At 54.6% G+C, this 27,318-nt stretch overlaps 3 protein-coding genes across 3 annotated transcripts; all 3 read left to right on the forward strand.

Annotated features, from left to right (window-relative positions):
* The first annotated feature begins 28 nt into the window (after positions 1–28).
* Positions 29–5,872, forward strand: LOC142088958 (protocadherin gamma-A2-like). The gene is made up of 3 exons (XM_075164837.1): positions 29–2,443; positions 5,400–5,453; positions 5,861–5,872. Exons 1-3 carry the CDS (start codon positions 29–31, stop codon positions 5,870–5,872), a joined length of 2,481 nt encoding a protein of 826 aa, XP_075020938.1.
* Positions 5,873–8,848: 2,976 nt separating this feature from the next.
* On the forward strand, positions 8,849–13,712 carry LOC142088959 (protocadherin gamma-A2-like). Its single transcript, XM_075164838.1, has 3 exons — positions 8,849–8,907; positions 10,189–12,889; positions 13,584–13,712. Exons 1-3 carry the CDS (start codon positions 8,849–8,851, stop codon positions 13,710–13,712), a joined length of 2,889 nt encoding a protein of 962 aa, XP_075020939.1.
* A 6,590-nt stretch (positions 13,713–20,302) lies between these two features.
* On the forward strand, positions 20,303–22,819 carry LOC142088960 (protocadherin gamma-B5-like). The gene has a single exon (XM_075164839.1). The coding sequence runs from the start codon at positions 20,303–20,305 to the stop codon at positions 22,817–22,819; it is 2,517 nt and encodes an 838-aa protein (XP_075020940.1).
* The last annotated feature ends 4,499 nt before the right edge of the window (positions 22,820–27,318 follow it).

Below are 27,318 nucleotides of genomic sequence, written 5' to 3' on the forward strand. Positions count from 1 at the left end.
GTGCTGGGCCGGCGGGGCCGCGGCGGCGATGTGCGCGGCGGGGAGGCGCTGGGGCCGGCGGGAGCGAGCCCTGCTGTGGTGCGTCCTGGTGGCGGCGTGGGAGGCGGCGTGGGGGCAGCTGCGCTACTCGCTTTCCGAGGAGATGCCGAAGGGCTCGTTCGTGGGCGACGTGGCCAAGGACCTGGGGCTGGAGCTGCCGGCGCTCCGCGACAGCGGCGTCCGCATCTTGGACAGAGGTAGGACGCAGTATTTCGCTCTGCACGGGAAGACGGGACATTTAGTGACGGCGGAGAGGATAGACAGAGAGCAGCTGTGCCGGCTGGTGGAGCAATGCGTGCTGCGCTGTGAGGTGATAGTGGAGGGGGAAATGCAGGTCTACGGAATCGAAGTGGAGATCACGGACATTAACGACAACGCGCCCAGCTTCCAGGAGGCAGAAACGGAGCTGAGAATGAGCGAGATGACAGCCCCGGGGTCGCGGTTTCCCCTGGCCGAGGCCCACGACCCGGACGTGGGCCGGAATTCTGTGCAGAGCTACGCGCTGAGCGGCGACGAGCACTTCTCGCTGGCCGTGCAGGCGGGCCCCGGCGGGGATCAGCGTCCCGAGCTGGTGCTGGCGAAGGCGCTGGACCGGGAGGAGGCGGCGTTTCACGAGCTGGTGCTGAGGGCGAGCGACGGCGGAGAGCCGGCGCGGACGGGCACGGCGCGGATCCGCGTGGCGGTGCTGGACGCCAACGACAACGCGCCCGTGTTCAGCCAGGCGGAGTACACGGTGCGCGTGCCGGAGGACGTGCCCGTGGGCTCCACCCTCGTCACCCTCACGGCCACCGACGCCGACGAGGGGCTGAACGGGGACATTAAATACTCGTTGAAGAAAAAGAAGGACATGGCATGGCAGATATTCGATCTGGAGTCCGAGACGGGAGCGATCACGCTGGTGCGGAGCCTGGACTTCGAGGAAGGCGACTCCTACGAGCTGGAGGTGCAGGCACATGACGGCGGGGGTCTTTCCGACACGGCGAGAATCGCGATCACCGTGACAGATGTGAACGACAACGCGCCCGAACTGAGAGTGTCGTCGGCGCTGAGCGCGATCTCTGAGGACGCGCCGTCGGGGACGGTAGTGGCCCTGCTGCACGTGCAGGACCGGGACTCGGGGGCGAACGGCGAGGTGCGGTGCTCGCTGGACGGGGGCGTCCCGTTCCGGCTGGAGAAGTCCTTCGAGGACTACTACCGCGTGGTGACGGCGAGGGAGCTGGACCGGGAGGAGGTGGCGGAGTACAACGTGACGGTGCGGGCGGCGGACGGCGGGTCGCCGGCGCTGTGGAGCAGCGCGGTGCTGGCGCTGCGCGTGCTGGACGTGAACGACAACGCGCCGGTGTTCGCGGAGGCGCGCTACAGCGCCCGGCTGCCCGAGAACAACGCGGCGGGCGCGCTGGTGCTGACGGTGCGGGCGACGGACGCGGACTGGGGGCAGAACGCGCGCGTGCGGTACCGGCTGTCGGAGGGGCGGGTGCGGGGCGCGCCGCTCTCGTCCTACGTGTCGGTGCAGGCGGAGACGGGCGCGCTGTACGCGCTGCGCTCCTTCGACTACGAGGAGGTGCGCGAGGTGGGGCTGTGGGTGCGGGCGGAGGACGGCGGCGCGCCGGCGCGGAGCAGCAACGTGTCGGTGCGGCTCGTGATCGTGGACGAGAACGACAACGCGCCGCAGGTGCTGTACCCGCCGGCGGCGGCGGCGGCGGCGGCGGGCGCGGGCTGGGCGGGCGTGGAGCTGGCGCCGCGCTCGGCGGAGCCCGGGGCGCTGGTGGCCAAGGTGGTGGCGGTGGACGCGGACGCGGGGCAGAACGCGTGGCTGTCGTACGAGCTGGCCAAGGCGACGGAGCCGGGGCTGTTCCGCGTGGGGCTGCACAGCGGCGAGGTGCGCACGGCGCGCTCCCCGCTGGCCCGCGACGCGGCGCGGCAGAGTCTGGTGGTGGTGGTGAAGGACCACGGGCGGCCGGCGCTGTCGGCCACGGCCACGCTGACGGTGGTGCTGGCCGAGAGCGTGACCGAGCTGCTGTGGGAGCTGGGCAGCGCGGCGGCGGCGCCGGGCGAGCCGGCCGGCAGCCTGACGCGGTGGCTGGTGGTGGCCGTGGCGGCCGTGTCCTGCCTCTTCCTCGCCTTCCTGCTGCTGCTGCTGGCGCTGCGCCTGCGGCGCTGGCGCCGCTCGCAGCTGCTGCCGGCGGGCAGCGGCGCCCTGCGCGGCGTGCCGGCCTCGCACTTCGTGGGCATCGACGGCGTCCGCGCCTTCCTGCACTCCTACTCGCACGAGGTGTCGCTCACCGCCGACTCGCGCAAGAGCCAGCTCCGCTTGTCGGGCGGCAGCTGCTGCGACACGCTCCCGGCCCGGCCGCCGCCCGACGAGCCCGCGCCGCTGCTCGGGGAGGACCCCGCCGCTCTCCCGGTGAGTTCCTCTGGCGCGACCTTCTCCGCGACGCTTGGCTCTGCCGCTTCCGTGCCCTTTCCGCGCCCTGGGCTGCGTCCTGCGCAGGGCCGAGGGTTGGTGTCGGGGAAGGCGAAGCTTCGCGGGGCAGCGCACTGTGTGCTGATGCCTCTTGCTCCCGGGAGGTGAGCGTGGGGTTGTGGCTCCGTGTTGCAGTTGGTGTGGGAGGCAGGAGAAGCGGGGCTGCTGTTGGCTGGAGTTTCTATTTTTTATAACGTCTTTGCTGTGTTACGCGCTGTTGACTGACCCAGTCTCTCCTGGAGGACCGCTTCTCTTTTACTTTTAGACCCTTGATGTTTCTTCCCAGAGGTCTAGTGAGCAGACAAATGTATCTTGCTTCTTAGTACAGAGATGTCAAAGATATCTATGTGAAGTGCGTGGCTGATCTTCGTGCATGTTGAAGAGGAATGGACTGGGGAACTGGCCCTTTGATGACAGGTGCTTGCAAATTAATGAGCGTCAAAGAACACCATGTAAGTTGTGAAGTGTTGGAGTTGCGAGTCATGGGAGATGTTCATGCGGGGCTGTTGAAGGACACAACAGATATGGTTTGCTCCTTTCCCTGTTCAGTGCCCAGCTGTAGGGTCATGCAATGTGAGTTTTTTCTTCCAAAAAAATATTTGGCCTGAGACATGTTACTCCAGCTGTATTGTGAGCTCTGGGAGGTTCCTTCTATGTGTTTGTACGCTGTCATGACGTATTCAACTAACAGCTTAATTCTGTACTTATGCCAAGTGCCATAATGAGAGCTTTGGGAGGAGCCAACCGATTATTTATTCCCTACTAAAGACGTGATTTATGTACCTACCCTTAGAGCCATAATTTAGAGGAGTATGTTGTGATCCCTTCCATTCTGCATGTGTTAACTTCTTGCCTTGATTGTTGTGAAGATCTGAAGGTGGGCCGTTGTCTCTGATAATGTGTGGAAGATCACCTCTGTTCCATTTGACTGTCCCATACATGCCTTTTATGTTTACAGCTGTAAAGAGGAAGACTTTCATAGACGTCTTTCCTTAAAATGTCACTGGAAGAAATGCTCTTGCTTGTCACATACACATGGTGAGAAGTCAAATATTATCCATGGTAAGGAGAAGTTCTTCAACTTGCCTTTTGATGGATACAGCCGTGCAGTCTGTGCAGGGTTAGAGGAGGGTCCTGGGGGTGCTGCGTGTGAGGAGGTACTGGTGGAGATATGGCATTTTGTTAATTCCCAGGGTTCACTGCTCAACTACATCAAATGAGACTGAAGGTGTCTTATTTTTGGATATCCCACTGCTCAGATTCCAACTGGCCAAGCTGTGGGTTCATCAGTTTGCTTTCCTGTTGCATGATGTTTCCTGTGAATGGTAGTTATTGAGCATAGGTTACACTTGAGGTTAAGATTTGAGAGTCAGGTATCTTCCAGTTCGTCCATGTGCTGAAGAAGGATGATGGTGTCTTTGAGTTGATGCTTTGATAGCTGGGTCTTTATCGGAGCTGCAGATTGCTTATGCACTTGAGAACGTTTTCAGTTTCTTCCAATTAGTGTGAGTAGGAGAGAAGTCCTCTTGCATGCGTCCATGTTGTGATCTTCGTTCTCAGAGAAGGAGAAGTTGTGTGTGCAACTTTTCCTTTAATGGTGTCTGTCTGCAAAGGTAGCTTTCCTGTTGTGTGATGTTTGGGCAGGCTGAAAAATTCTGACTGTCCAGAGACAGGGCAGGTCTTTGCTGTGGTATAATTTGAAATGTCTGAAAGATAGGTTTAAAGGTTCAGTGTCTCCTGGTTGTCATATGGAGCCCACAGTTGTGGTTCCATGCATTTCCCCTTTTTTATTGTCCAAAGAAATGACTTTGAGGAACTGTGGCTATGGTCTTTGGTGTGTATGCCTGTGTGATCCTCCTGTGGACTTTTTACCAACTAGATACCCTTCTTGTGTACCTTCTACAGTTGACATCATCTGAAATGTTAAACCACAATTCCTTGACTTCTCTAGGTCTCCCATTCTTGCCTTGTTTGTTGTCCAGGTCTAAAACCGGTCCTCATTGTGGCTGGTAACCCTTAAAACATGAAAAGATCATTTATACTTGTTGTGCTGGGGAAGCAGTTCCCATCCATGGCTTGAAGGTGGTCAGCTGTGAAGACAAAGATATTGACATACTTATGCTTCCCTAAAAGGTCACTGAAGGAAATGCTCTTTTGCCTGTGGCTGACATATGGCCAAAATATTGGCTGTTGTCCATGGTACAACTAAAGGCTGTGAATGCAGAGCAAGGAGGTGAGAGGCTGGCTTTGAACCATGGGAAGAGGTGGGTCAATGTGGTTTTGGCTGGGCAATGGTTTGAGCCAAGGCCTGTGCCATTTCTGCTGTGATCCTGGATTCCCTGTCCTGAAAGGCAATGGTAGTCCTCTGACAATAATAATAAAGTGTTTGTGCGATAACTGTGCATGTAGAATGATGATGCATGCGTAGAACGCTCATAATTCCTGTGTGAAACCTCCTTTGTCTATCTCTATTTCCCTCTAACATTGCAGTGTAGAGTTTCTCCATGGTTGTAATTAGACTTTCTTTCAGGCCTTTGTTTCCAGGAAGGTCGTATTTCATTTTGTCTCTTCCTGGGCAGTGCTTTTTGCATTTGAAACTGTGAGTGCTGCTTTGCAGCAAATACTCACTTCAGCCACGTAAAGACAGAATTTTTTTGTGTGAGGAAAACAAAGCAGAAGCTAAAAGAGAACCTGTTGTAATTTCTCAGAAGACTTAACTTGAGAATGAGGCCCATGGTAAGTTCTATAATCGTCATATTTGAGGAAGATGAGCAGGCCACATATTAGAAAAATTGATGACAACTGATGACTATTACTTAAAACGAAACCCCCTACTCTGTAGTCCAGAGTAAGACTTCAGGGCCAAGCTTGTGCTTGAGACTTCAGTGACTTCCAGGTGCTCTCAGGGCTGAATTTCAACAGCCGTAGTGAAGACCAAGAAGACTTCCTGGTGAGTTTCTCTGACAACACTTTGTCTTCTAATGCTTCCTTGCCTTGTTTGTCTGATTTATGGCTTTGTTTTTCTTTACCTGGTCTTGTATGTAGGTAGGTTTACTTGTAATTATCAGCATAGCTTCGTTTAGCAATGTGCCGTGTGTTAGTGCCTCTTGGTCTTACTACAGCAGGTGTGAAAGGCAGGAGATGTGAGGGTATCTTTGCATTCTGTTTTTGTCGGGGGGAATAGATGTAAACATGACGTTAGTAGAAGTCACATCTCTATGGAACAGTGCGTGATAAAAGAGGGGAGGATATTCCCCCTAAGCTGATGGCTTGATGACCCATTCTCTGTCGGGTGACCACTCCTCTTTTATTTTGGCCAATTATCACTGGTGTGCCTAAACTCCTTTGTCTTCTCAGAATGATGGTTAACAGACAAAGGTACCTCCCTTCTTGGTGTGATCATAGTGCAGTGTCCCCTCATGATATGTTTTTTCCTATTATGAGAAGGTCAGAAGGAAACCTGCAAGTTGTGTAGGGTTGGAGAGAAGACAGAGGAGCTCTGATGTATGACACTATAGAGGAACAGATGGTCATTTCCCTGCTTGTCATAGATAACACAACCGTGTGCTGCCTAATGGAGTACCATGCAATTGGAGTTGCTTCTGCTCAAGATGTTTGGCCTAAGAAATGTTATTCCACCTGATCGGTTCATTTTTGTCTGTTTCTAACTCTTGCCTTGCTTGTTGTCGTGAGCTAGAGCTCGACCTCAGGTGTCTGATGAAATGGGGAAGGTCACATCTGTTCCAACTGTCTGAGTGCAGGGGCAGTTCCCGCACACACCTTTGATGTTCAGAGCTGTGAAGGGGAAGGCTTTCCTGGGCCTGCGTGTGCTCCCAGAGGCACACTTGTCTGTAGGGAAAGAAAGCAAAACCATCTCTAGTGCAGTCCTCAAAGTGCAGAGTGGCAACCCAGCCCAGCCAAGGTTTCCCTGAACTGACTGGGGGTCAGTGGGAGAACGCATGCAGGGTGCTCCCTACATGGTTCCCCATAACATGGTGGCCACTCAATTGGAGAGATACGGGTTTGACAGATGGGCTGTTAGAGGGTTGATGGATAAGGAACTGGCTGGATGGCTGCATCCAAAGAGTTATACTCAATGGCTCAATGTCCAAGTGGAAACCAGTAACGTGTGCTGTCCCTCAAGGGTCCGTACTGGGACCAGTGGTATTTAGTATTTTCGTCAATGACATAGACAGTGGGATTGAGTGCACCCTCAGCAAGTTTGCAGATGACAGCAAGCTGAGTGGTGCAGTTGATTCACTAGAGGGAAGGGATGCCATCAGAGGGACCTTGAAAGGCTGGAGAAGTGGGCCTGTGCGAACGTCATGAATATCAACAAGGCCAAGTGGAAGGTCCTGCATATGTATCGGGGCAATCCCCAGTTTCCATACAGACTGTGGGATGAATGGATTGAGAGCAGCCCTGCAGAGAAGGACTTGGGGGTAGTGGTGGGTAACAAATGGGTCCTGAGCTGGCAAAATGCACTTGCTGCCCAGAAAGGCAGTTGTATCTTAGGCTGCATAACAAGGGAGAACATGTGGTTCTCCCCTTCTCCTCTGTTTCATGAGACCCCACCTGGAGCACTGCTCTGAGGCCTACACTACAAGAAAGACATGGGGCTGTTAGAGTTGGTCCACAGGAGAGCCACAAAAACGTCAAAAGGCTGCAACACCTCTACTATGAAGAAGGGTTGAAGAAATTGAGGTTCTTCAGCCTGGAGAAGAGAAGGCTCTGGGGAAACCTTATTGTAGCTTTTCAATATTTAAAGGTGGCTTCTAAGAAAGACGGAGAGAGCCTTTTTACCAGGGCCTGTCATGACTGGACAATGGGCAATGGTTTTAAACAGAATGAGGGTAGGTTTTGATTAGGCATAAGGAAGAACTGCTTTATGATAAGGTTGGTGAGACACTGGAACATGTTGTCCAGAGAAGCTGTGGATGCACCATCACTGGAAGACTTCAAGGTCAGGTTGGGCATGGCTTTGAGCAACCTGACCTGGTGAAGGATGTCCCAGCCCATGGCAGAGTGTTTGGAATAGATGATCCTTAAAGGTCCCTTCCAGCCTAAACCATTCTTTGGTTCTGTGAAAGACTCGACGTGGTTTTGCACTTTCCCATTGTCAGCGCCTCAAATATGGAGTTGGAAAAGAAGGAGCTTTTGTGAATCAGAATCAAACTAATAAAGGTCATTCTGTTACCTTAGCATAGGGCTATACACATTACCTTTAGGGTGATATAATTCTCAGTGTAAATGTTCTGCTCCCTACAAGAAAAATCAACAGTGGGACAAACGTCAGAGACACACATGAGCAAATGGAAGAAATGCAGGGAAGATGGAAACCCTTTGCAGGTCTGGCATGAGAGGTTTACAATCACTTTTGCTTCGTTCTGTTTCTGATTACGTATTGGTTACTCCCACACAAATATTTCCTTCTTGATATTTATTCCAGGTAAGGAAAGCACAATTGAAAATAGTCTCCTGCAGCTATGAAATTGTGTATTGCTCTTATATTTCCCTTTAGACTTTACTAAGGGCAGCTGAGTTGCTTTCTTTATTGTTCTGCCATGAGGATTTACTACGGACTATTGATTGTGACTCAAGGAGATGACCTAAAAGTACCTGACAGCATGTCTCAGTTTTAAATGCCTTTGGAGTTGCAGTGCTTGTGTGCAGTCCTTGTCCTTGAGCCTTTCCTAACCTCACGCCCAGGGTAGTGGGCTGTTGCTCTTCGTTTCTCTGCTTTGGCCACTAGTGCTGGTCTGTGTTTCCCTGAACAAATGAAATCATCCTGTACCGCAGCTTTTTTAGCAGCAGGCGGTAAGAAGCAGAACTACCTGCCTCATGAGCTGTCACATGTGTAGGCTCAGTGGGGAGGTTCTCTTCGTTCAACTTGTGCTGGACATGATGGTAGAGGTGTGTTGAAGCTCCTAGATGGAATGAGCTCTGCTGATGCTGGACGTTAACAAGGCAGAAAAAAAACTGACTGAGTTTTTTTGGCACTCATTCATTTTCCACTCATAGCAGGCAGTTAGCAGCGGCACTTCTTGATTCATCACACGTTCAGGTTCAGCTGAGAAGTTTTGTCGACAAACCCTGTATAAATGGTATGCATTAATAATGGTTAACAATGATCCTTTCTTGAGATCCTTGGGCCTTTCTGAACCCCCATCGTGCTTCTCCTGGGTTTCCCCAGGTGATGTGTGTGGGAAGTGCTCTCCCACATTTGTGTCTCCATGAAGGAATGAAAGAAGGAACAGGGTAACCCCATTCCACTTAGAGCAAGCAGCTAGCGTCGGCACTTCTGGGTTCATCGGCGGTCACAGGTTTAGCTGAGAAGTTTGGACTATGAAGCTTGTGATGTCTGAACCGTTAGTAACGGTGAAGGTGGATCCGTACTGTGTAAAGTGAGATCCGCTAATTCCACACGACAGGGTTGGGAAAATGACATTGATGCTTGGTATTGGAGATTTTTCCTTCCTGATCGCTGTTTTCCCAAAGCGATGGACTTGGACCTGGTTGATGGCTGAATAAAAACCCGTTGGTTAATGCTGTTTTGGTGTTGGACATCCAAAAGAAAGAGCGTGTGATGCCATGAATAGAGACGTTACAGATGGTTCCTACGCCTGTGCCGTGTGCCCTCCCATCTTTTGAGGAAAGGTCGCTGCAGAAATGGCAGCACTAGTGAGGCTAACTAATTTTTTCTAGGCATTGTTTCTCTGAGTTCTTTGAGCAGTTATTTCTCATTTTTTGTTCCCTCTTTTTTTACTGTTCCTTATCTGTCTTTTTGTACAGGGGTTAAGCCATTGAATGGGATCTCCAGAAAAAAAGTCAAGTTTTGTATTTCAGAGTCTGTTGTCTTTTTGTATCCCCCTTTTCCCAAAGACTTGTACTTTGCTTAACATGAAGAGTTGCCTTTAAGCTGGGTTGGCTTTTTGGAGTTTCTTCTGTATGTGCATGTGCATTGCTCTGTGCTGCTGAGTTACTCTAGAATGGAGCACTAAGTCCTCAGTGTAAGTACGGCCTGTTCTGTGTAAGGGTCTTATCAAAAATTCCGAAGTAGTGGTTGGAGAAGGGGGAGAAATGGAGGCTGATTCAGAGCAGCCTCCGACGTGCAGGTGAAAAGTGTCAAAGTCGAGAAGGAAGGGCCGTCTCTGAGGATGACTCCTTTTGAGGGGGGATCTCCATGGCTGCTTTGTGCTATTGGTCGGGATGTGGGGAATTAATGTGGCTGGTGGCATTCCAGTGTGATGCCGTATTGGTCTGCAGAAAGGGTGAGGGAAAAGTCATTCAAGAACGACGGCTGCAAAAGCTGCGTAATTCGTGGTGGAGATTGTGCTTGTGGACTAACGGGCTAAGACTCGTAATATTCTGCACGTCATATTAAGAGAACTGTGTATCTATATGACATCACGATTACAAAAACGTTTTTCCCGTGAGGTAGAAATACTATGCCCACAGAAGGCGTGTTATTTCTTTCCGGTTGGGATCGCCTCGAGGATCAAAGAAGAGGTGGGCTCGGGAAAAGGCCGCGCAGGAGGTCACCGCTGGACGGGCCCCGCTGTCTCCGTGGCGACGGTGCCGTCCCCGCGAGCTGTCCGTGGGAAAGGCAGGGCGGGCAGCGCTGGGCAGCGCTCGGTGCCTGCAGTGCCGGGAGGAGGCTGCGGGCGCCGCTATTGACCGAGGAGGAGCGAGAGGAAGGCCGGAGCGCTGCAGGCAGCCCCGCCCGCTGCGGCCCGGCTCGCTCGCTCGCTGTCTGGCTGGCTCGGCGGCCGGGCGGTCTGCGAGCGTCCCCGCGGTGCGGAGCCGTGCTGCAGCGAGGCGGAGGGGCCGGCGGCAGCGGCCGGCAGCGGCGAGCCCGAGCCGGAGAAGAAGCCGGAGCCGGAACGGCAGCGGGAGCCGGAGCTGGAGCCGGGTCGGCGTTGGGCGGCGGGGAGCTGCCGGCGGTGGTGCTGGGCCGGCGGGGCCGCGGCGGAGATGTGCACGGCGGGGAGGCGCTGGGGCCGGCGGGAGCGAGCCCTGCTGTGGTGCGTCCTGGTGGCGGCGTGGGAGGCGGCGTGGGGGCAGCTGCGCTACTCGCTTCCCGAGGAGATGCCGAAGGGCTCGTTCGTGGGCGACGTGGCCAAGGACCTGGGGCTGGAGCTGCCGGCGCTCCGCGACAGCGGCGTCCGCATCTTGGACAGAGGTAGGACGCAGTATTTCGCTCTGCACGGGAAGACGGGACATTTAGTGACGGCGGAGAGGATAGACAGAGAGCAGCTGTGCGAGAGTGTGGAGCAATGCGTGCTGCGCTGTGAGGTGATAGTGGAGGGGGAAATGCAGGTCTACGGAGTCGAGGTGGAGATTACGGACATTAACGACAACGCGCCCAGCTTCCAGGAAATTGAACTAGAGGAGAGAATGAGCGAGACGACAGCCCCGGGGTCGCGGTTTCCCCTGGCCGAGGCCCACGACCCGGACGTGGGCCGGAATTCTGTGCAGAGCTACGCGCTGAGCGGCGACGAGCACTTCTCGCTGGCCGTGCAAGCGGGCCCCGGCGGGGATCAGCGTCCCGAGCTGGTGCTGGCGAAGGCGCTGGACCGGGAGGAGGCGGCGTTTCACGAGCTGGTGCTGAGGGCGAGCGACGGCGGAGAGCCGGCGCGGACGGGCACGGCGCGGATCCGCGTGGCGGTGCTGGACGCCAACGACAACGCGCCCGTGTTCAGCCAGGCGGAGTACACGGTGCGTGTGCCGGAGGACGTGCCCGTGGGCTCCACCCTCGTCACCCTCACGGCCACCGACGCCGACGAGGGGCTGAACGGGGACATTAAATACTCGTTGAAGAAAATCACAGAGAAAGCCTCGAAGATTTTCCATCTGGAGACCGAGACGGGAGCGATCACGCTGGTGCGGAGCCTGGACTTCGAGGAAGGCGACTCCTACGAGCTGGAGGTGCAGGCACGGGACGGTGGGGGTCTCTTTGACACGGCGAAAGTCGCGATCTCGGTGACAGACGTGAACGACAACGCGCCCGAACTGAGAGTGTCGTCGGCGCTGAGCGCGATCTCTGAGGACGCGCCGTCGGGGACGGTGGTGGCCCTGCTGCACGTGCAGGACCGGGACTCGGGGGCGAACGGCGAGGTGCGGTGCTCGCTGGACGGGGGCGTCCCGTTCCGGCTGGAGAAGTCCTTCGAGGACTACTACCGCGTGGTGACGGCGAGGGAGCTGGACCGGGAGGAGGTGGCGGAGTACAACGTGACGGTGCGGGCGGCGGACGGCGGGTCGCCGGCGCTGTGGAGCAGCGCGGTGCTGGCGCTGCGCGTGCTGGACGTGAACGACAACGCGCCGGTGTTCGCGGAGGCGCGCTACAGCGCCCGGCTGCCCGAGAACAACGCGGCGGGCGCGCTGGTGCTGACGGTGCGGGCGACGGACGCGGACTGGGGGCAGAACGCGCGCGTGCGGTACCGGCTGTCGGAGGGGCTGGTGCGGGGCGCGCCGCTCTCGTCCTACGTGTCGGTGCAGGCGGAGACGGGCGCGCTGTACGCGCTGCGCTCCTTCGACTACGAGGAGGTGCGCGAGGTGGGGCTGTGGGTGCGGGCGGAGGACGGCGGCGCGCCGGCGCGGAGCAGCAACGTGTCGGTGCGGCTCGTGATCGTGGACGAGAACGACAACGCGCCGCAGGTGCTGTACCCGCCGGCGGCGGCGGCGGCGGCGGGCGCGGGCTGGGCGGGCGTGGAGCTGGCGCCGCGCTCGGCGGAGCCCGGGGCGCTGGTGGCCAAGGTGGTGGCGGTGGACGCGGACGCGGGGCAGAACGCGTGGCTGTCGTACGAGCTGGCCAAGGCGACGGAGCCGGGGCTGTTCCGCGTGGGGCTGCACAGCGGCGAGGTGCGCACGGCGCGCTCCCCGCTGGCCCGCGACGCGGCGCGGCAGAGCCTGGTGGTGGTGGTGAAGGACCACGGGCGGCCGGCGCTGTCGGCCACGGCCACGCTGACGGTGGTGCTGGCCGAGAGCGTGGCCGAGCTGCTGTGGGAGCTGGGCAGCGCGGCGGCGGCGCCGGGCGAGCCGGCCGGCAGCCTGACGCGGTGGCTGGTGGTGGCCGTGGCGGCCGTGTCCTGCCTCTTCCTCGCCTTCCTGTTGCTGCTGCTGGCGCTGCGCCTGCGGCGCTGGCGCCGCTCGCAGCTGCTGCCGGCGGGCAGCGGCGCCCTGCGCGGCGTGCCGGCCTCGCACTTCGTGGGCATCGACGGCGTCCGCGCCTTCCTGCACTCCTACTCGCACGAGGTGTCGCTCACCGCCGACTCGCGCAAGAGCCAGCTCCGCTTGTCGGGCGGCAGCTGCTGCGACACCCTCCCGGCCCGGCCGCCGCCCGACGAGCCCGCGCCGCTGCTCGGGGAGGACCCTGCCGCTGCCCCGGTGAGTTCCTCTGGCGCGACCTTCTCCGCGACGCTTGGCTCTGCCGCTTCCGTGCCCTTTCCGCGCCCTGGGCTGCGTCCTGCGCAGGGCCGAGGGTTGGTGTCGGGGAAGGCGAAGCTTCGCTGAGCAGCGCACTGTGTGCTGGTGCCTCTTGCTCCCGGGAGGTGAGCGTGGGGTTGTGGCTCCGCGTTGCAGTTGGTGTGGGAGGCAGGAGAAGCGGGGCTGCTGTTGGCTGGAACTGGGCAACAACTGATCCCTTGACGAGGTCTGTCTGCCTGTTATGGAGATGAAAGAGAATCGTAAAAGTTGTGACTATTTAAGAAATCTCTGTGTGGCTGCGTGTGAAGGGCTAGTGGAGGAAATGTTTTTTGCTGATTCCCCATCTTTTAAGGTTGGCTTATTGCAGAAGGAGCTGGGTATGTCTTGACTTGAAAATACATGCTATAGCAAGAGCCATACGAGGGTGGGAGGGGAGACATTGAAGGTGCGGGGGGAGATGCAAGGAGGGGGATGTTCCCCCTCTGCAGATGTTCACTGACCCAGTCTCTCCTGGAGGACCTCTCTTTTACTTTTACAATCTTGATGTTTCTTCCCAGAAGACTAGTGAGCAGACACTTCTGTACAGACAATCTGCAGTACACAGATGTAAAGATACCTATGTGAAGTGGTTGCGTCATCCTTCTGCATGTTGAAGAGAAATGGTCTGCATAACTGGCCTTTTGATGACAAGTGCTTGCAAATTATGATGGTTAAAGAACCTCATGCAAGTTGTGAAGAGTTGGAGATGAGAGTCATGAGGGAGCTGTACGTGAGGGGCTGTTGAAGGACACAAGAGCTATGGTTTGCTCCTTTCCCTCTTCAGTGTCCAGCTGAAGGATCATGTAATGTGAGATTTGGCTTCCCACGTAAATTTGGCCTGAGACACGTTTTTCCAGCTGTATTGGGAGCCCTGGGAGGTGCCTCCTGTGTGTTTGGAGGTTGTCGTGGTGTATTCAACTAACACCTTAATTCTATACTTACGGCAAGTGCGATAATGGGATCTTTGGGAGGAGCCAACTGATGATTCATTCCCTTCTAAAGACCTGAATTATGAGCCATAAACTAGAAAAGTATGTTGTGATCCCTTCCTTTCTGCAGGTGTTAACTTCTTGCCTTGCTCGTTGTAATGATCTGAAAGTGGGCCGATGTCTCTGGTAATGTGTGGAAGATGATATCTGTCACATTGGTCTGACTATCCCGTACGTGCCTTCCATGTTTCCAGCTGTAAAGCGGAAGACTTTCATAGACGTCTTTCCTTAAAATGTCACTGGAAGAAATGGTCTTGCTTGTCACATACACCTGGTGAGAAGTCAACTCTTATCCATGGTAAGGAGAAGTTGTCTGAGCAACTTTTCTTTCAATGGAGTCTATCTGAAAATGATCAAGATCATTGACAGCCATGCACTCTGTGAAGGGTTTGAGGAGTGTCTTGGGGGTGCTGTGTGTGAGGAGGTGCTGGTGGAGACATGGCATGTCCCAGGGTTTAGTGTTGGCCGTCTGAAAATGAGTCTAGCGGTGTCTAATATTTTGATAAGGCCAAGTTTGGGTTCATCAGTTTGCTTTCCTGTTGCATGATGTTTCCTGTGAATGGTAGTTATCAGGCATAGATGTAATGCATGAATAGTGGCAGTGTCACATACCTTCCAAATAGCCCATGTGCTGAAGAAGGGTGATGTTGCCTTTGAGTTGATTCTTTGATGACTGGGTCTTTAATCGAGCTGCTTATTGCTTATGCCCTTTATAACATTTTACCTTTGTTCAAAGTAATGGTAGGAGCAGAAAAATCTCTGTGCATGCATCTGTGTTGTGATCCTTGGGATCCGAGAAGCTGTGCGTGCAACATTTCTTTTAATGGTGTCTGTCTGCATAGGTAGCTTTCCTGTTGTGTCGTGTTTGGACAGGGTGAAGGGTTCTGTCTGCACAGAGACAGGGCTAGGTGGAGGAGTTCGCTGGGGTATAGTTTGAAATGTCTAAAAGGTAAATGCAAAGGTGCAGTTTGTCCTAGCTGTCAGATGAAGCCCACAGTTGTGATTCCACGCATTTTCCTTTTCTTATTGTCCAAAGAGATGACTTTGAGAACTGTGGCTATGGTCTTTGGTGTGGGCTCCTGTGTGAGTCTCCTGTGTACTTGTTAGCAGCTAGTTACCTTTGTTGTGTACCTACGCCAATTGACACAATCTGAAATGCAAGCTATGAATCATACACTTCTGTGGATTTCCCATTCTTGCCTTTTTTTGTCAGGGTTGCTTCATTGTGCCTGGCAATCCTGAAAACACTAAAAGATCTCTCATAATTATCAGGCTGGGAGAGCAGTTTCCATCCCTACCTTGAAGGTGTACAGCTGCCAAGACAAGGTCTGTGATAAACTTATGCTTCCCTAAAACGTCACTGAATGAAATGCTCTTTTGCCTGTGGCTGACATATAGCCAAAAGTTGGATATTGTCCGTGGTGCAACTAAAAGCTGCGAATGCAGAGCAAGGAAGGTGAGGGACTAGCTGGGGGTGGCTTCGGACCATGAAAAGAGGTGGGTCAATGTGGTTTTGGCTGGGCAATGGTTTGATTTCATGCCTTGTGCCAAGGCCTGTGCCATTCATGTTGTGATCCTAGCTTCGCTGTCCATAAAGGCAATGGTAGTCCTCTGACAATGATGAAGTGTTTGTGCAATAACTGTGCATGGGGAATGGTCCTCCTGCTGGTGGAGGAGCTTTTCAGTGGGGACACCTGTGGGAAGTGGATGACAATCCTCTGACAAATTTGTCTGCAAGCAATCGCCATGGAAGAGGAAACATGCTCTAGGGGTGCTCTAGAAATGCTGTGTGAAACATCATTTTTCCACCTGTATGACCTTGTAAGAGTGTGATGTAGAGTTTCATCGTGGTTGTATTAAGCTTTTCCCAGCCTTGACCAACCTTCAGACTTTATTAGCGGCTCTTGCTCTTATGAAGTAACTGCCGATGTTTGTCAGTATTAAAATTGGTGTGAATGTAGGGGATGGGAGGGAATTTTTGACAGGAATTTCTGGGTTTGGGGCTTGTTCTTTGAAGCATGTGTGAGGAAGTTACTCAATTTATGCACTGTCATGTTGGATACAGCTTTTCCTGTGAATGGTAGTTGTTGGGCATAGACGTCAACATTGCATTAACAGTTGCAGAGTCACGTATCTTCCAAATTGACCGTGTGGTGAGGAAGAATGATGGTGTCTTTGAGCTGATAGTGACAACTGAGTCTTTAACTGAGCTGCATATCGCTTATGCCCTTTAGAACATTTTATGTTTCCTGAAACGAGTGTGGTGAGCAGAGAAGCCTCCATGCGTGCATCCATGTTGTGATCCTTTTTGTTCGTGAGGAGAAGTTGTGTGCGCAACATTTCTTTCAGTGATGTCTCTCTGCAGAGGTAGCTTCCCTGTTGTGTCCTGTTTGAGCACGCTGAAGCATTCTGTCTGCACAGAGACAGGGCAGGTGGATGAATTTGCTGTGGTACAGTTTGAAATGTCCGAAAGGTAGGTGTCAATGTTCAGTTTCTTCTAGTTGTTGGATGGGTCCCACAGTTGTGGTTCTGTGCATTTTCCTTTTCTTATTGTCCAAAGAAATGACTTTAAGAACTGTGGCTGTGGTCATTGGTGTGAGCTCCTGCCACGTACTTTTTACCAACTGGATACTCTTCTTGTGTACCTACTAGAGTTGACATAATCTGAAATGTTAAGCTATGATTCCTTGACTTCTGTAGGTTTCATACTACTTTCTTGTTTCTTCTCCTGTTCTAAAACTAGGCCTCAGTTTGGCTGATAATCCTTCAAAGTAGAAATCTGTTAAAATGATCAGGCTCGGGGAGCAGTTTCCATCCATACCTTGAAGGTGTACAGCTGCCAAGACAAAGACTTTGGGGTACTGCTGTTTCCCTAAAACACTGCTGAAGGACATGCTCTTTCACCTGTGGCTAATGCATGGCCAAAAGTTGGGTATAGTCCATGGTGCAACTAAAGGCTGTGAATGCAGAGCAAGGAGGTGAGAGGCTGGCTTTGAACCATGAAAACAGGTGGGTCAATGTGGTTTTGGCTGGGCAATGCTTTGATGCCAAGGCCTGTGCCATTTCTGCTGTGATCCTGGATTCCCTGTCCTGAAAGGCAATTGTAGTCCTCTGACAATAAAGTATTTAAGCATAAGTGTGTACCTGGAATGATGATGTATGGGTGGAACAGCTTATAATTCCTGTGTGAAACCTCCTTTATCCATCTCTGTCTCCCTGGAACGTCGTGATGTGCAGTTTCTTCACAGTTGTAATTACACTTTCTTTCTGGCCTTTGTTTCCTGGAAGGTCGTGGTTCCTTTTACCTGTTTGTGGACAATGCTTTTGCTTTTGAAGCTGTGAGTGTTGTTTTGCAGCAAATACTCACTTCAGCCATGTAAGTGAGAATTTTAGGTGTGAGGAATATGAAGCAGAAGCTAAAAGAGATTTTCTTATAATTTCTCGGAAGTCTTAGGTTGAGAAAGAGGCCCATGACACGGTGTTTACACTTATGGCTTCATATTTGTGGGAGATGAGCAGGCCACATGAGCTGATGACAATTTCATAAATTGAACCCCCCTGCTCTGTAGTCCAGAGTAAGGCTTTAGGGCTGCACTTAGAGCTTGAGATCTCAATGACTTCTGGATGCTCTGGGGGATGAAGTGAAGACCGAGCCATCGTGCCAGTGAGTTTCTCTGACACCACTTTGTCTTCTAATGCTTGCTTGCCATGCTTGTCTGATTTACGGTTTTGTTTTTCTTTACCTGGTCTCATATGTTGCCAATTTTGAGAAGGTCAGAAGCAAACCTGCAAGTTGTGTAGGGTTGGAGAGAAGACAGGGGAGCTCTGTGTGTGAGCCTATAGAAGAACAGATGGTCATTTCCCTGCTTGTCATAGATAATACAACCGTGTGCTGCCTAATGGAGTACCATGCCATAGGAGTTGCTTCTGCTCAAGAAGTTTGGCCTAAGAAATGTTATTCCACCTGATCCGTTCATTTTTGTCTGTTTCTAATGCTTGCCTTGCTTGTTGTCATGAGCTAGAGCTCGACCTCAGGGTGTCTGATGAAATGGGGAAGGTCACATCTGTTCCAATTGTCTGAGTGCAGGGGCAGTTCCCGCACACACCTTTGATGTTTAGAGCTGTGAAGAGGAAGGCTTTCCTAGGCCTGTGTGTGCTCCCAGAGGCACACTGGTCTGTAGGGAAAGAAAGCAAAACCATCTCTAGTGCAGTCCTCAAAGTGCAGAGTGGCAACCCAGCCCAGCCAAGGTTTCCCTGAACTGGCTGGGGGTCAGTGGGAGAACGCGTGCAGGGTGTCCCCTACGTGGTTCCCCATAACATGGTGGCCACTCAATTAGAGAAACATGGATTTGACAGATGGACTGTTAGAGGGAGAAGGAACTGTGTGGATGGCCGTGTCCAAAGAGTTATCGTTGAGTTATCATTTCCAAGTGGAAACCAGTAACATGTGGTGTTCCTCAAGGGTCCATACTGGGACCAGAGCTATTTAGTATTTTCATGAATGACATAGACAGTGGGATTGAGTGCACGCTGAGCAAGTTTGCAGATGACACCAAGCTGAGTGGTGCAGCTGATTTGCTAGAGGGAAGGGATGCCATCCAGAGGTACCTTGAAAGGCTGGAGAAGTGGGCCTGTGCAAACGTTATGAACCCAAGTGCAAAGTCCTGCACGTGGGTTGGAGCAATCCCCAGTTTCCATACACAATGTGGGATGAATGGATTGAGAGCAGCCCTGAAGAGAAGGACTTGGAGGTACTGGTGGGTGACAAATGGGACATGAGCTGGCCATGTGCACTTGCTGCCCAGAAAGGCAATCATATCCTGGGCTGCATAACAAGTAGCGTGGTGGTTCCCTCCCTCTACTCTGCTTTCATGAGACCGCATCTGGAGTATTGTGTGCAGCTCTGGGGCCCACACTACAAGAAAGATATGGACCTGTTCCAGTAGGTTCTTCAGCCTGGAGAAGAGAAGGCTCTGGGGAGACCTTATTGCGGCTTTTCAGTACATAAAGCGGGCTTCTAAGAAAGACGGAGAGAGACTTTTTACCAAGGCCTGTCGTGACAGGACAAGCGGCAATGGTTTTAAACGGAACAAGGGTAGGTTTAGACTGGAGATACAGAAGAAATGTTTTAAGGGGAGGGTTGTGAGACACTGGAACAGCTTGCCCAGGTAAGTTGTGGATGCGCCATCACTTGAAGTGCTCAAGGTTGGGTTGGGCGGGGCTTTGAGCAACTTGACCCGGTGAAGGATGTCCCTGCCCATGGCAGAGTGGTTGGAATAGGTGATCTTTAAAGGTCCCTTCCAACCTAAACCATTCCTTGGTTCTGTGAAAGGCTCGATGTGGCTTTGCACTTTCCCATTGTCAGCACCTTAAGTATGGAGATGCAAAAGAAGGAACTTTTGTGAATCAGAATCAAACTAATAAAGGTTATTCTGTTATCTTAGCATAGGGCTATGCACCTTACCTTTAGGGTGATATAATTCTCAGTGTAATTGTTCTGCTCCCTACAAGAAAAATCAACAGTGGGACAAACATCAGAGGGCACACATGAGCAAAAGGAAGAAATGCAGGGAAGATGGAAACCCTTTGCAGGTCTGGCATGACAGGATTGCAATGACTTTTGCTTCATTGTGTTTCTGATTTCGTATTGATTACTCCCACACGAGTATTCCCTTCTTGATATTCGTCCCACGTAAGGATAGCAGAATTAAAAATGAAGTCTTCCACACCTATGAAATTGTGTATTGCTCTTATACGTCCCTTCAGATTTTATTAAGAGCAGCTTTCTTGCTCTGCCATGAATATTTACTACTGACTGTTCATTGTGAGTCAAGGAGATGACCTAAAAGTACCCGACAGTGTGTCTGGTTTAAACGCCTTTGGAGCTGCATTAAGCAAGTGCCTCCGAGTATTCCGCATTAGAATAAGGAATATTCCTGATTTTAATAAAGGAGAGACCCCAGAAATGCAGCCCCGCAGCAACGGCCGAAGCCCGCGCCGCTGCGAGCGCGGCCATCAGCCGGCTGCGGTGGCGTCGCGGCGCCTCCGGGTGCCGCTGTTGGCCGACGCGGAGCGGCGCCGGAACCAGAGCCGGCGCCGGAGCCGCCGCAGCGTCCTGCCCCCGCAGGCTGCTCGCTCGCACGGCGCCGGCCAGAGCGGCAGCGGCACGGGCAGCAGAGGCGAGAGGCGGCGCGGAGCGGGGAGCAGCGGCGTCCGAGCCGGCGCCGAGCTCGCTGCCCTCCGGCGGCTCCTGCGCTCGCTGCGGAGAGTGGCTGGAAGGGAGGGAGGGCAGCGGCAGCGGCAGCAGCAGCGGCAGGAGGGAGGAGCGCGGCGAGCGCTGCCGAGCATGGCGGGCAGGCAGAGGCAGAGCCGCGGGCGAGCGGCCGGGCGAGTGGTGCTGCCCGCTTTGCTGCTGTGCTTGTGGTGCCGGGCGGCGGCGGAGCGGATCCGCTACGCCATCCCCGAGGAGCTGGGCAGAGGCTCGCTGGTGGGGCCGCTGGCGCGGGACCTGGGGCTGAGCCCGGCGGAGCTGCCGGCACGCAAGCTGCGGGTGGCGGCTGCCGCTAAAAGGCAGCTGAAATACTTCACGGTGAGCGGGGAGAGCGGGAACCTGTACGTGAGCGAGAGGCTGGACCGGGAGGAGATGTGCGGCGAGTCGGCGTCCTGCTCCGTCAGCTTCGAGGCGCTGGTGCAGAACCCGCTGAACGTTTTCCACGTCGAGGTGGCCATCCAGGACGTCAACGACAATTCCCCGACCTTCAGCAAGGCTGCTCTGCACCTCGAGATCGGTGAATGGACGCTTCCCGGGGCGCGTTTTCCGCTGGAGATGGCCCGAGACGCGGACGTGGGCAGCAACTCGCTGCTGACTTACCAGCTCACCGGCAACCCGTCCTTCACTCTGGCCGCGAAGGAGAGCCCGGGTGGAAAGAAGCAGCCGGAATTAGTGCTGGAGAGAGCGCTGGACCGGGAGAAGCAGAGCTCCTTTGAGCTGGTACTGACGGCGGTGGATGGCGGGGACCCCGTGAGGTCCGGGACTGTCCAGGTTCGCGTCAATGTGACGGACGCCAACGACAACGCGCCCGTGTTCGGCAAAAGCGTCTACGAGGCGCGAGTGCGGGAGAATGTGCCGGCGGGGTGGCTGGTGCTGCGGGTGCGAGCCACGGATGCGGACGCGGGCTCCAACGGGCGGGTCTCCTACTCCTTCGGCAACGTCCCGGACGGCGTCCGCGCCTTGTTCAGCGTCGAGAGCGACAGCGGCGAGGTGAGGACGGCGGGGCCCCTCGACTTCGAGGAGAAGAGCAAATACAGCTTCGGCCTGGAGGCGAGGGACGGCGGCGGTCTGGTGGCTCACTGCGACGTGCAGATAGACATCACGGACGAGAACGACAACGCGCCCGACATCACGCTGCTGTCGGTGTCGAGCCCCGTGCCCGAGGACGCGCCGTCCGGCACGGTGGTGGCCCTCCTGAACGTGAACGACCCGGACTCCGGGGAGAACGGTCAGGTGTGGTGCGAGCTGTCGGGCGAGGCGCCGCTGTCGATCGTGGCGTCGTCGGGCGGCTCGTACAAGGTGGTGACGGCGAGCGCGCTGGACCGGGAGCAGGCGGCCGAGCACCGGGTGACGGTGGTGGCCAGGGACCGGGGCAGCCCGGCGCTGTCCAGCCGCGCGGCGCTGGTGCTGGAGGTGTCGGACGTGAACGACAACGCGCCGGTGTTCGAGGAGGCCGCCTACAGCGCCTACGTGGCGGAGAACAACGCGGCGGGCGCGCCGGTGCTGCGCGTGCGCGCGCGGGACGCGGACGCGGGCGCCAACGGGCGCGTGAGCTACTGGCTGGCGGGCGGCAGCGCGGGCGCGGCGGGCGCGGCGGCGTACGTGTCGGTGGAGGCGCGGAGCGGCGCGGTGTACGCGCAGCGCTCCTTCGACTACGAGCAGTGCCGCGAGTTCGCGGTGACGGTGCGGGCGCAGGACGGCGGGGCGCCGGCGCGGAGCTCGACGGCGACGGTGCGCGTCTTCGTGCTGGACCGCAACGACAACGCGCCGCGGGTGCTGTGGCCGGCGGCGGGCGCGGGAGCGGCGGGGAGCGCGGGGGCGGCGGGCGCGGCGGCGGGCGCGGCGGCGGCGCCGTTCGAGGTGGTGCCGCGGTCGGCCGCGGCCGGGTACCTGGTGGCCAAGGTGGTGGCGGTGGACGCGGACGCGGGGCGCAACGCGTGGCTGTCGTACGAGCTGGTGCAGGCGGCGGAGCCGGCGCTGTTCCGCGTGGGGCTGCACAGCGGCGAGGTGCGGACGGCGCGGGCCGTGTCGGAGCGGGACGCGGCGAAGCAGCGGCTGGTGGCCGTGGTGAAGGACCACGGGCAGCCGGCGCTGTCGGCCACGGCCACGCTGCACGTGGTGCTGGCCGAGAGCTTGCAGGAGGCGCTGCCGGAGCTGAGCGAGCGGGCGGCGGGCGCCGACTCGCCGGCGGAGCTGCAGTTCTACCTGGTGCTGGCGCTGGCGCTCCTCTCCGCCCTGTTCCTGCTGAGCGTGGCGCTGGCCGTGCTGGCGCGGGTGCGCCGGGCCGGGCCGCCCGCCGTCCTGCGCTGCCTGGGCGCGCAGCGCTTCTCCGTGGCCGGCGCCGCCTTCCCGGCCGACTTCTGCGAGGGCACCTTGCCCTACTCCTACAACCTGTGCGTGGCGCCGGGCCGCGCCGTCGCCGAGGGCGCTTGGCTGCCGCCGCCGCTGCCCAGCCTGCCGGCGGAGGAGCTTATGGGCGGGGAGCCCTGCGGGAAGCGGAGCCCGAGCAGCAGCGCCGGCGCGGGAGAGCCGCCCGCGGACCCCGACGCACCGCAGGTCTGTGAGCCCGCGCTCTCTCGCTCTTTTCCTTGAGCCTTTCTGAGGCGCCGTCCCTATTCTGCTGTTTTTTTCCCGGGTGGTGTGGATGGGGATGCTGGTCCGTGTCTCCGTGAAGGAATGAAGAAAGGAAGGAGTATCCCCCTTCCACTCCGAGCAGGCAGCTAGCGGCGGCAGTTCGTGGTCCTTCGCTGGTCACAGGTTCAGCTGAGAGATTTTGACTACAACCCTCGTATGAGTTAGTAACGGTGAACGCGGTAAATTAATGACTGTGCATGACGGAGTCGGGAAAATGTGATGGACTCTTGGTGTGGGAGATTTTTCCTTCCTGATCGGTTTTTTCCCAAACTGATGTGCTTGGACCTGATGATGGCTGGATGCAAAATCCTTGCTTAATGCTGTTTCCCAAAGGAAAAGTGCGTGCGGCTCCATGAATGGAGAAGTTACAGATTGTTCCTCCCTAGTGAATGCTCCCCCCTTCCGCCGAGTGCCCCCTCATTTTTTGCAGGAAGGCAGCTGCAGAAATGGCAGCATTAATGGGATGGATAAATTTTATCCAGGCATGATTTTTCCGAGTTCTTTGTGCAGTTATTTCTCATTTCTTTTTCCTGGGTGGTAGTTCCCTCTTTTTTACCGTTCATACACAGGCGAAGGTGTAGAATGAGATCTCAAGAAAAAAATAATCGCCTTTTGTATTTCAAAGCCTGCCTTCTTTTTGAATCCCCCTTTTCCCTTTGTTTAACGTGAAGAGTTTCTTTATGTTGGATTTTTTTTTTTCGATCCCCTTTTCCCAAAGAGAGGTGCTTGGACCTGGTTGATCACGTAGACAGGGGAATACTGAACCGAGGAACTCGGTCTCTCAGCCACTTTTTGCAATAGTTGTTGTGCCTGCGCCTCTCTCTTACCAGGAGAGGCTGTTTCCATCCTAAGAACATATCTAAAACGACAAAACGAGAGCAGTTAGGCACTTGGAAAAAGTCCATTTACATATTTACTAATGGTCTGCATAGTTTAGGGTGTGCAGCTGTACTTGTCTTCTCCTGCCATCCTACAGTATTTTGTAGAAAAGGTGTCCTACCAACATGAAGGTTCTAGGATTAGCTGAACGCTTTACTAACAAGCATCAATCTTTTACACCGTGATTTCTGAGAAAATGAAAGGCCCTTCCTGGTGGTTCAAGCTATCGAATTACTTGGTTAAATGTAAATGTGTATAAACTATACAACCCTAAAGTTATGTGGCTTATTAAAAAGGAAAATCACCTATGAATGTCCGTTAACTTTCCTTTCTCAGTATTAGCTGCATCTTTAGGTCTTCCAAGAGTTTCATGGTGTAGTCATTAGTTCAGTGAGTTCACCAAAGCATTGCATTGCTCTCATCCCATTCTAAAATACTGTCGAGTGTTGTGGTTTAACCCCAGCCGGCCACTGAGCACCACGCAGCCGCTCGCTCACTCCCCCACAATGGGACGGCGGAGAGAATCAGAAGGGTGAAAGTGAGAAAACTCGTGGGTTGAGATAAAGACAGTTTAATAGGTAAAGCAAAAGCCGCGTGCGCAAGCAAAGCAAAACAAGGAATTCATTCACTGCTTCCCATCGGCACGCAGGTGTTCAGCCATCTCCGGGAAAGCAGGGCTCCATCACGCGTAATGGTTACTTGGGAAGACAAACGCCATCACTCCGAGCGTCCCCCGCCTCCTTCTTCTTCGCCCAGCCTTATATGCTGAGCATGATGTCATATTGTATGGAATAGCCCATTGGCCAGCTGGGCCAGCCGTCCCGGCCCCGCTCTCTCCCAGCCACCCACACACCTGGCAGGGCACGGGAGGACGATGAAAAGTCCTTGATTAGCATAAAAACTACTTAGCAACAACTAAAACATCAGTGTGTTATCAACATTATTCTCATACTGCATCCAAAACACAGCTCTATACCAGTTAATAGGAAGAACATCAACTCCATCCCAGCTGAAACCAGAACATTGAGAATAGACGAATAATGGGAAAATAGACGCACAAGAAAAATGTGGAGCAAACCAAAGCTGTCGGATGGCTGAAATCCCCCCATTTTGCTAGTGTGGGCCACAGAACGGGCACAGGAGCAAAGGCAGGTGTATCCGTTTTTCTTCTTGCAAAGCCATTTTCCGCGCAGTTTGCGGGGAGCCGAGCAGATGATTCTGGCCAGGATCACTGCAGGTGCTTTCTGCCTCCTGGGTAGTTGTAGTACAATCAGCGCGAAGTGATGAAGTGACCTGTAGCGTGAAACCGGTGTGGGTGGGAGAGAATGATTTTCGAGCAGTAGGGGAGCCTCCTTCTGTACTGTGTTCCCAGGAAGGTCTTCTGGGGAGAAATCCCTGAGCCCGTGGCAAGTGCCTGAGCAACCCCACCTCCTCCTCAGGAGCTGTACGGGCTTAGGGGGCTTAGATTCTCCGTTGATTGGCCCCACCTCCTTCAGCCATAAATGTCTGATCTCAGTCAGTGCTCGTGGAGTAGTTAAATGGAGCGTGCCGACTTCTGCGAGGGCACCTTGCCCTACTCCTACAACCTGTGCGTGGCGCCGGGCCGCGCCGTCGCCGAGGGCGCTTGGCTGCCGCCGCCGCCGCCGCTGCCCAGCCTGCCGGCGGAGGAGCTTGTGGGCGGGGAGCCCTGCGGGAAGCGGAGCCCGAGCAGCAGCGCCGGCGCGGGAGAGCCGCCCGCGGACCCCGACGGACCGCAGGTCTGTCAGCCCGCGAGGCCCTTGTCCCTGAGCCTTTCCCAATCTCACGCCCAGGGTGGTGGGCTGTAGCTCTTCGTGTGTCTGCTTTGGCCCCTTTGCCAAAAGGTTTCCGTGAAGGAATGAAATCATCCTGTACCACCCTTTTTTGGCATCAGGCGGTGCGAAACGGCACTTCCTGCCTCATCAGCTGTCACGCGTGTCGGCTGAGTGGGGAGGTTCTCTTCATTCAGCTTGTGCTGGACACAGTGGTAGAGGTGTGTTGAAGCTCTTCGATGGAATGAGCTCTGCTGATGCTGGACGTCGACAAGGCAAAAACATTGTCTTTTTTTCATTTCCCACTCGTAGCAGGCAGTTAGTGATGGCGCGTCTTGATTTATCCCGCGTTCAGGTTCAGCTGAGAGGTAACGGTTAATGCGGATCCTTACTGTGTAGAATGAGGTCCTTGCATCTTTTTGAATCTCAGTTTTGGGCGATTAAAGTTATTTGAAATATTTCTTCGTTTGCTACGTGTTCTGCTCCAGCGTCACCATGGGCTTAACTCATTCACGTTTTACCATTTCGGGCCCATCACGGAGATACTCCTGTGGCTTGCAGCTGCTTTATATCTGATCGCAGCGATTCTTTTTATCTTGTTGGCTTGATTGGGTCATCTTCCCCATCGTTTGCTTCTAGCGGCTCATCCAAGATAAAGGGATCCCAAGGGGTGGACTTCCTTCCACCCTCCAGAGCCATCTACTTCTCTTCCTTTCCACTCAGTGTCAACTGTTGAGAGAGATGGTGATTCCAGCAATTCCTATTATTGCTAAATTGTTCCTAAATTCTTGTTTCATCTCCACCCTAGCAGTTATATTATATAGGGAACATTCATCTATCCCGTTTAGATCCTCGTTGTCCTCGCTTTGCTCGGGTAGTGTGGATGGGAAGTGCTGATCCGTGTCTCCATGAAGGATTGAAAGTTCAGGCAGTTGGCGTCGGCACTTCTGGGTTCATCGCTGGTCCCAGGTTCAGGGTGAGCTGAGAAGTTTTGACTGTGAAACTTGTGTTGTCTGAAATGCTGTAAGTTAGTAAGGGTGAAGGTGGATCCTTCCTGTGTAAAATGAGATCCGCTAATTCTACCGACGGGGTGGGGAAAATGGGGCTGACGCTTGGTGTTGGAGATTTTTCCTTCCAGGTTGCTTTTTCCTGAAGCGATAGATTTGGACTTGGTTGACGGCTGAACAAAAACCCGTTGGTCAATGCCGTTTCGGTGTTGGACACCCAAAAGAATGAGTGTGTGACGCCATGAATGGAGAAGTTACAGATGGTTCCTCCGCCTCTGCCGTGTGCCCTCCCATTTTTTGGGGGGAAGGCCGCTGCAGAAATGGCAGCACGAGTGAGGCTGACTAATTTTTTCCAGGCATTGTTTCTCTGAGTTCTTTGTGCAGTTATTTCTCATTTTTCACCCCCTCTTTTCTTACTGTTCCTGATCTGTCTGAGTGTCTAAGTCCTAAGTGTAAGCAGAGCCTGTACTGTGTGAGGTTACAATGCAAAATTCCGAAGTGGTGGTTGGAGAAGGGGGAGAAATGGAGGCTGATTCAGAGCAGCCTCCGACGTGCAGGTGAAAAGTGTCAAAGTCGAGAGGGAAGGGCCGTCTCTGAGGAGGACTCCTTTTGAGGGGGGGATCTCCATTGCTGCTTTGTTCTATTGGTCGGGATATGGGGAATTAATATGGGTGTTGGCGTTCCAGTGTGATGCTGTATTGGTCTGCAGAAAGGGTGAGGGAAAAGTCATTCAAGAACGACGGCTGCAAAAGCTGCGTAATTCGTGGTGGAGATTGTGCTT

This window comes from Calonectris borealis, chromosome 15, assembly GCF_964195595.1.
Source record: "Calonectris borealis chromosome 15, bCalBor7.hap1.2, whole genome shotgun sequence".
NCBI lineage: Eukaryota > Metazoa > Chordata > Aves > Procellariiformes > Procellariidae > Calonectris > Calonectris borealis.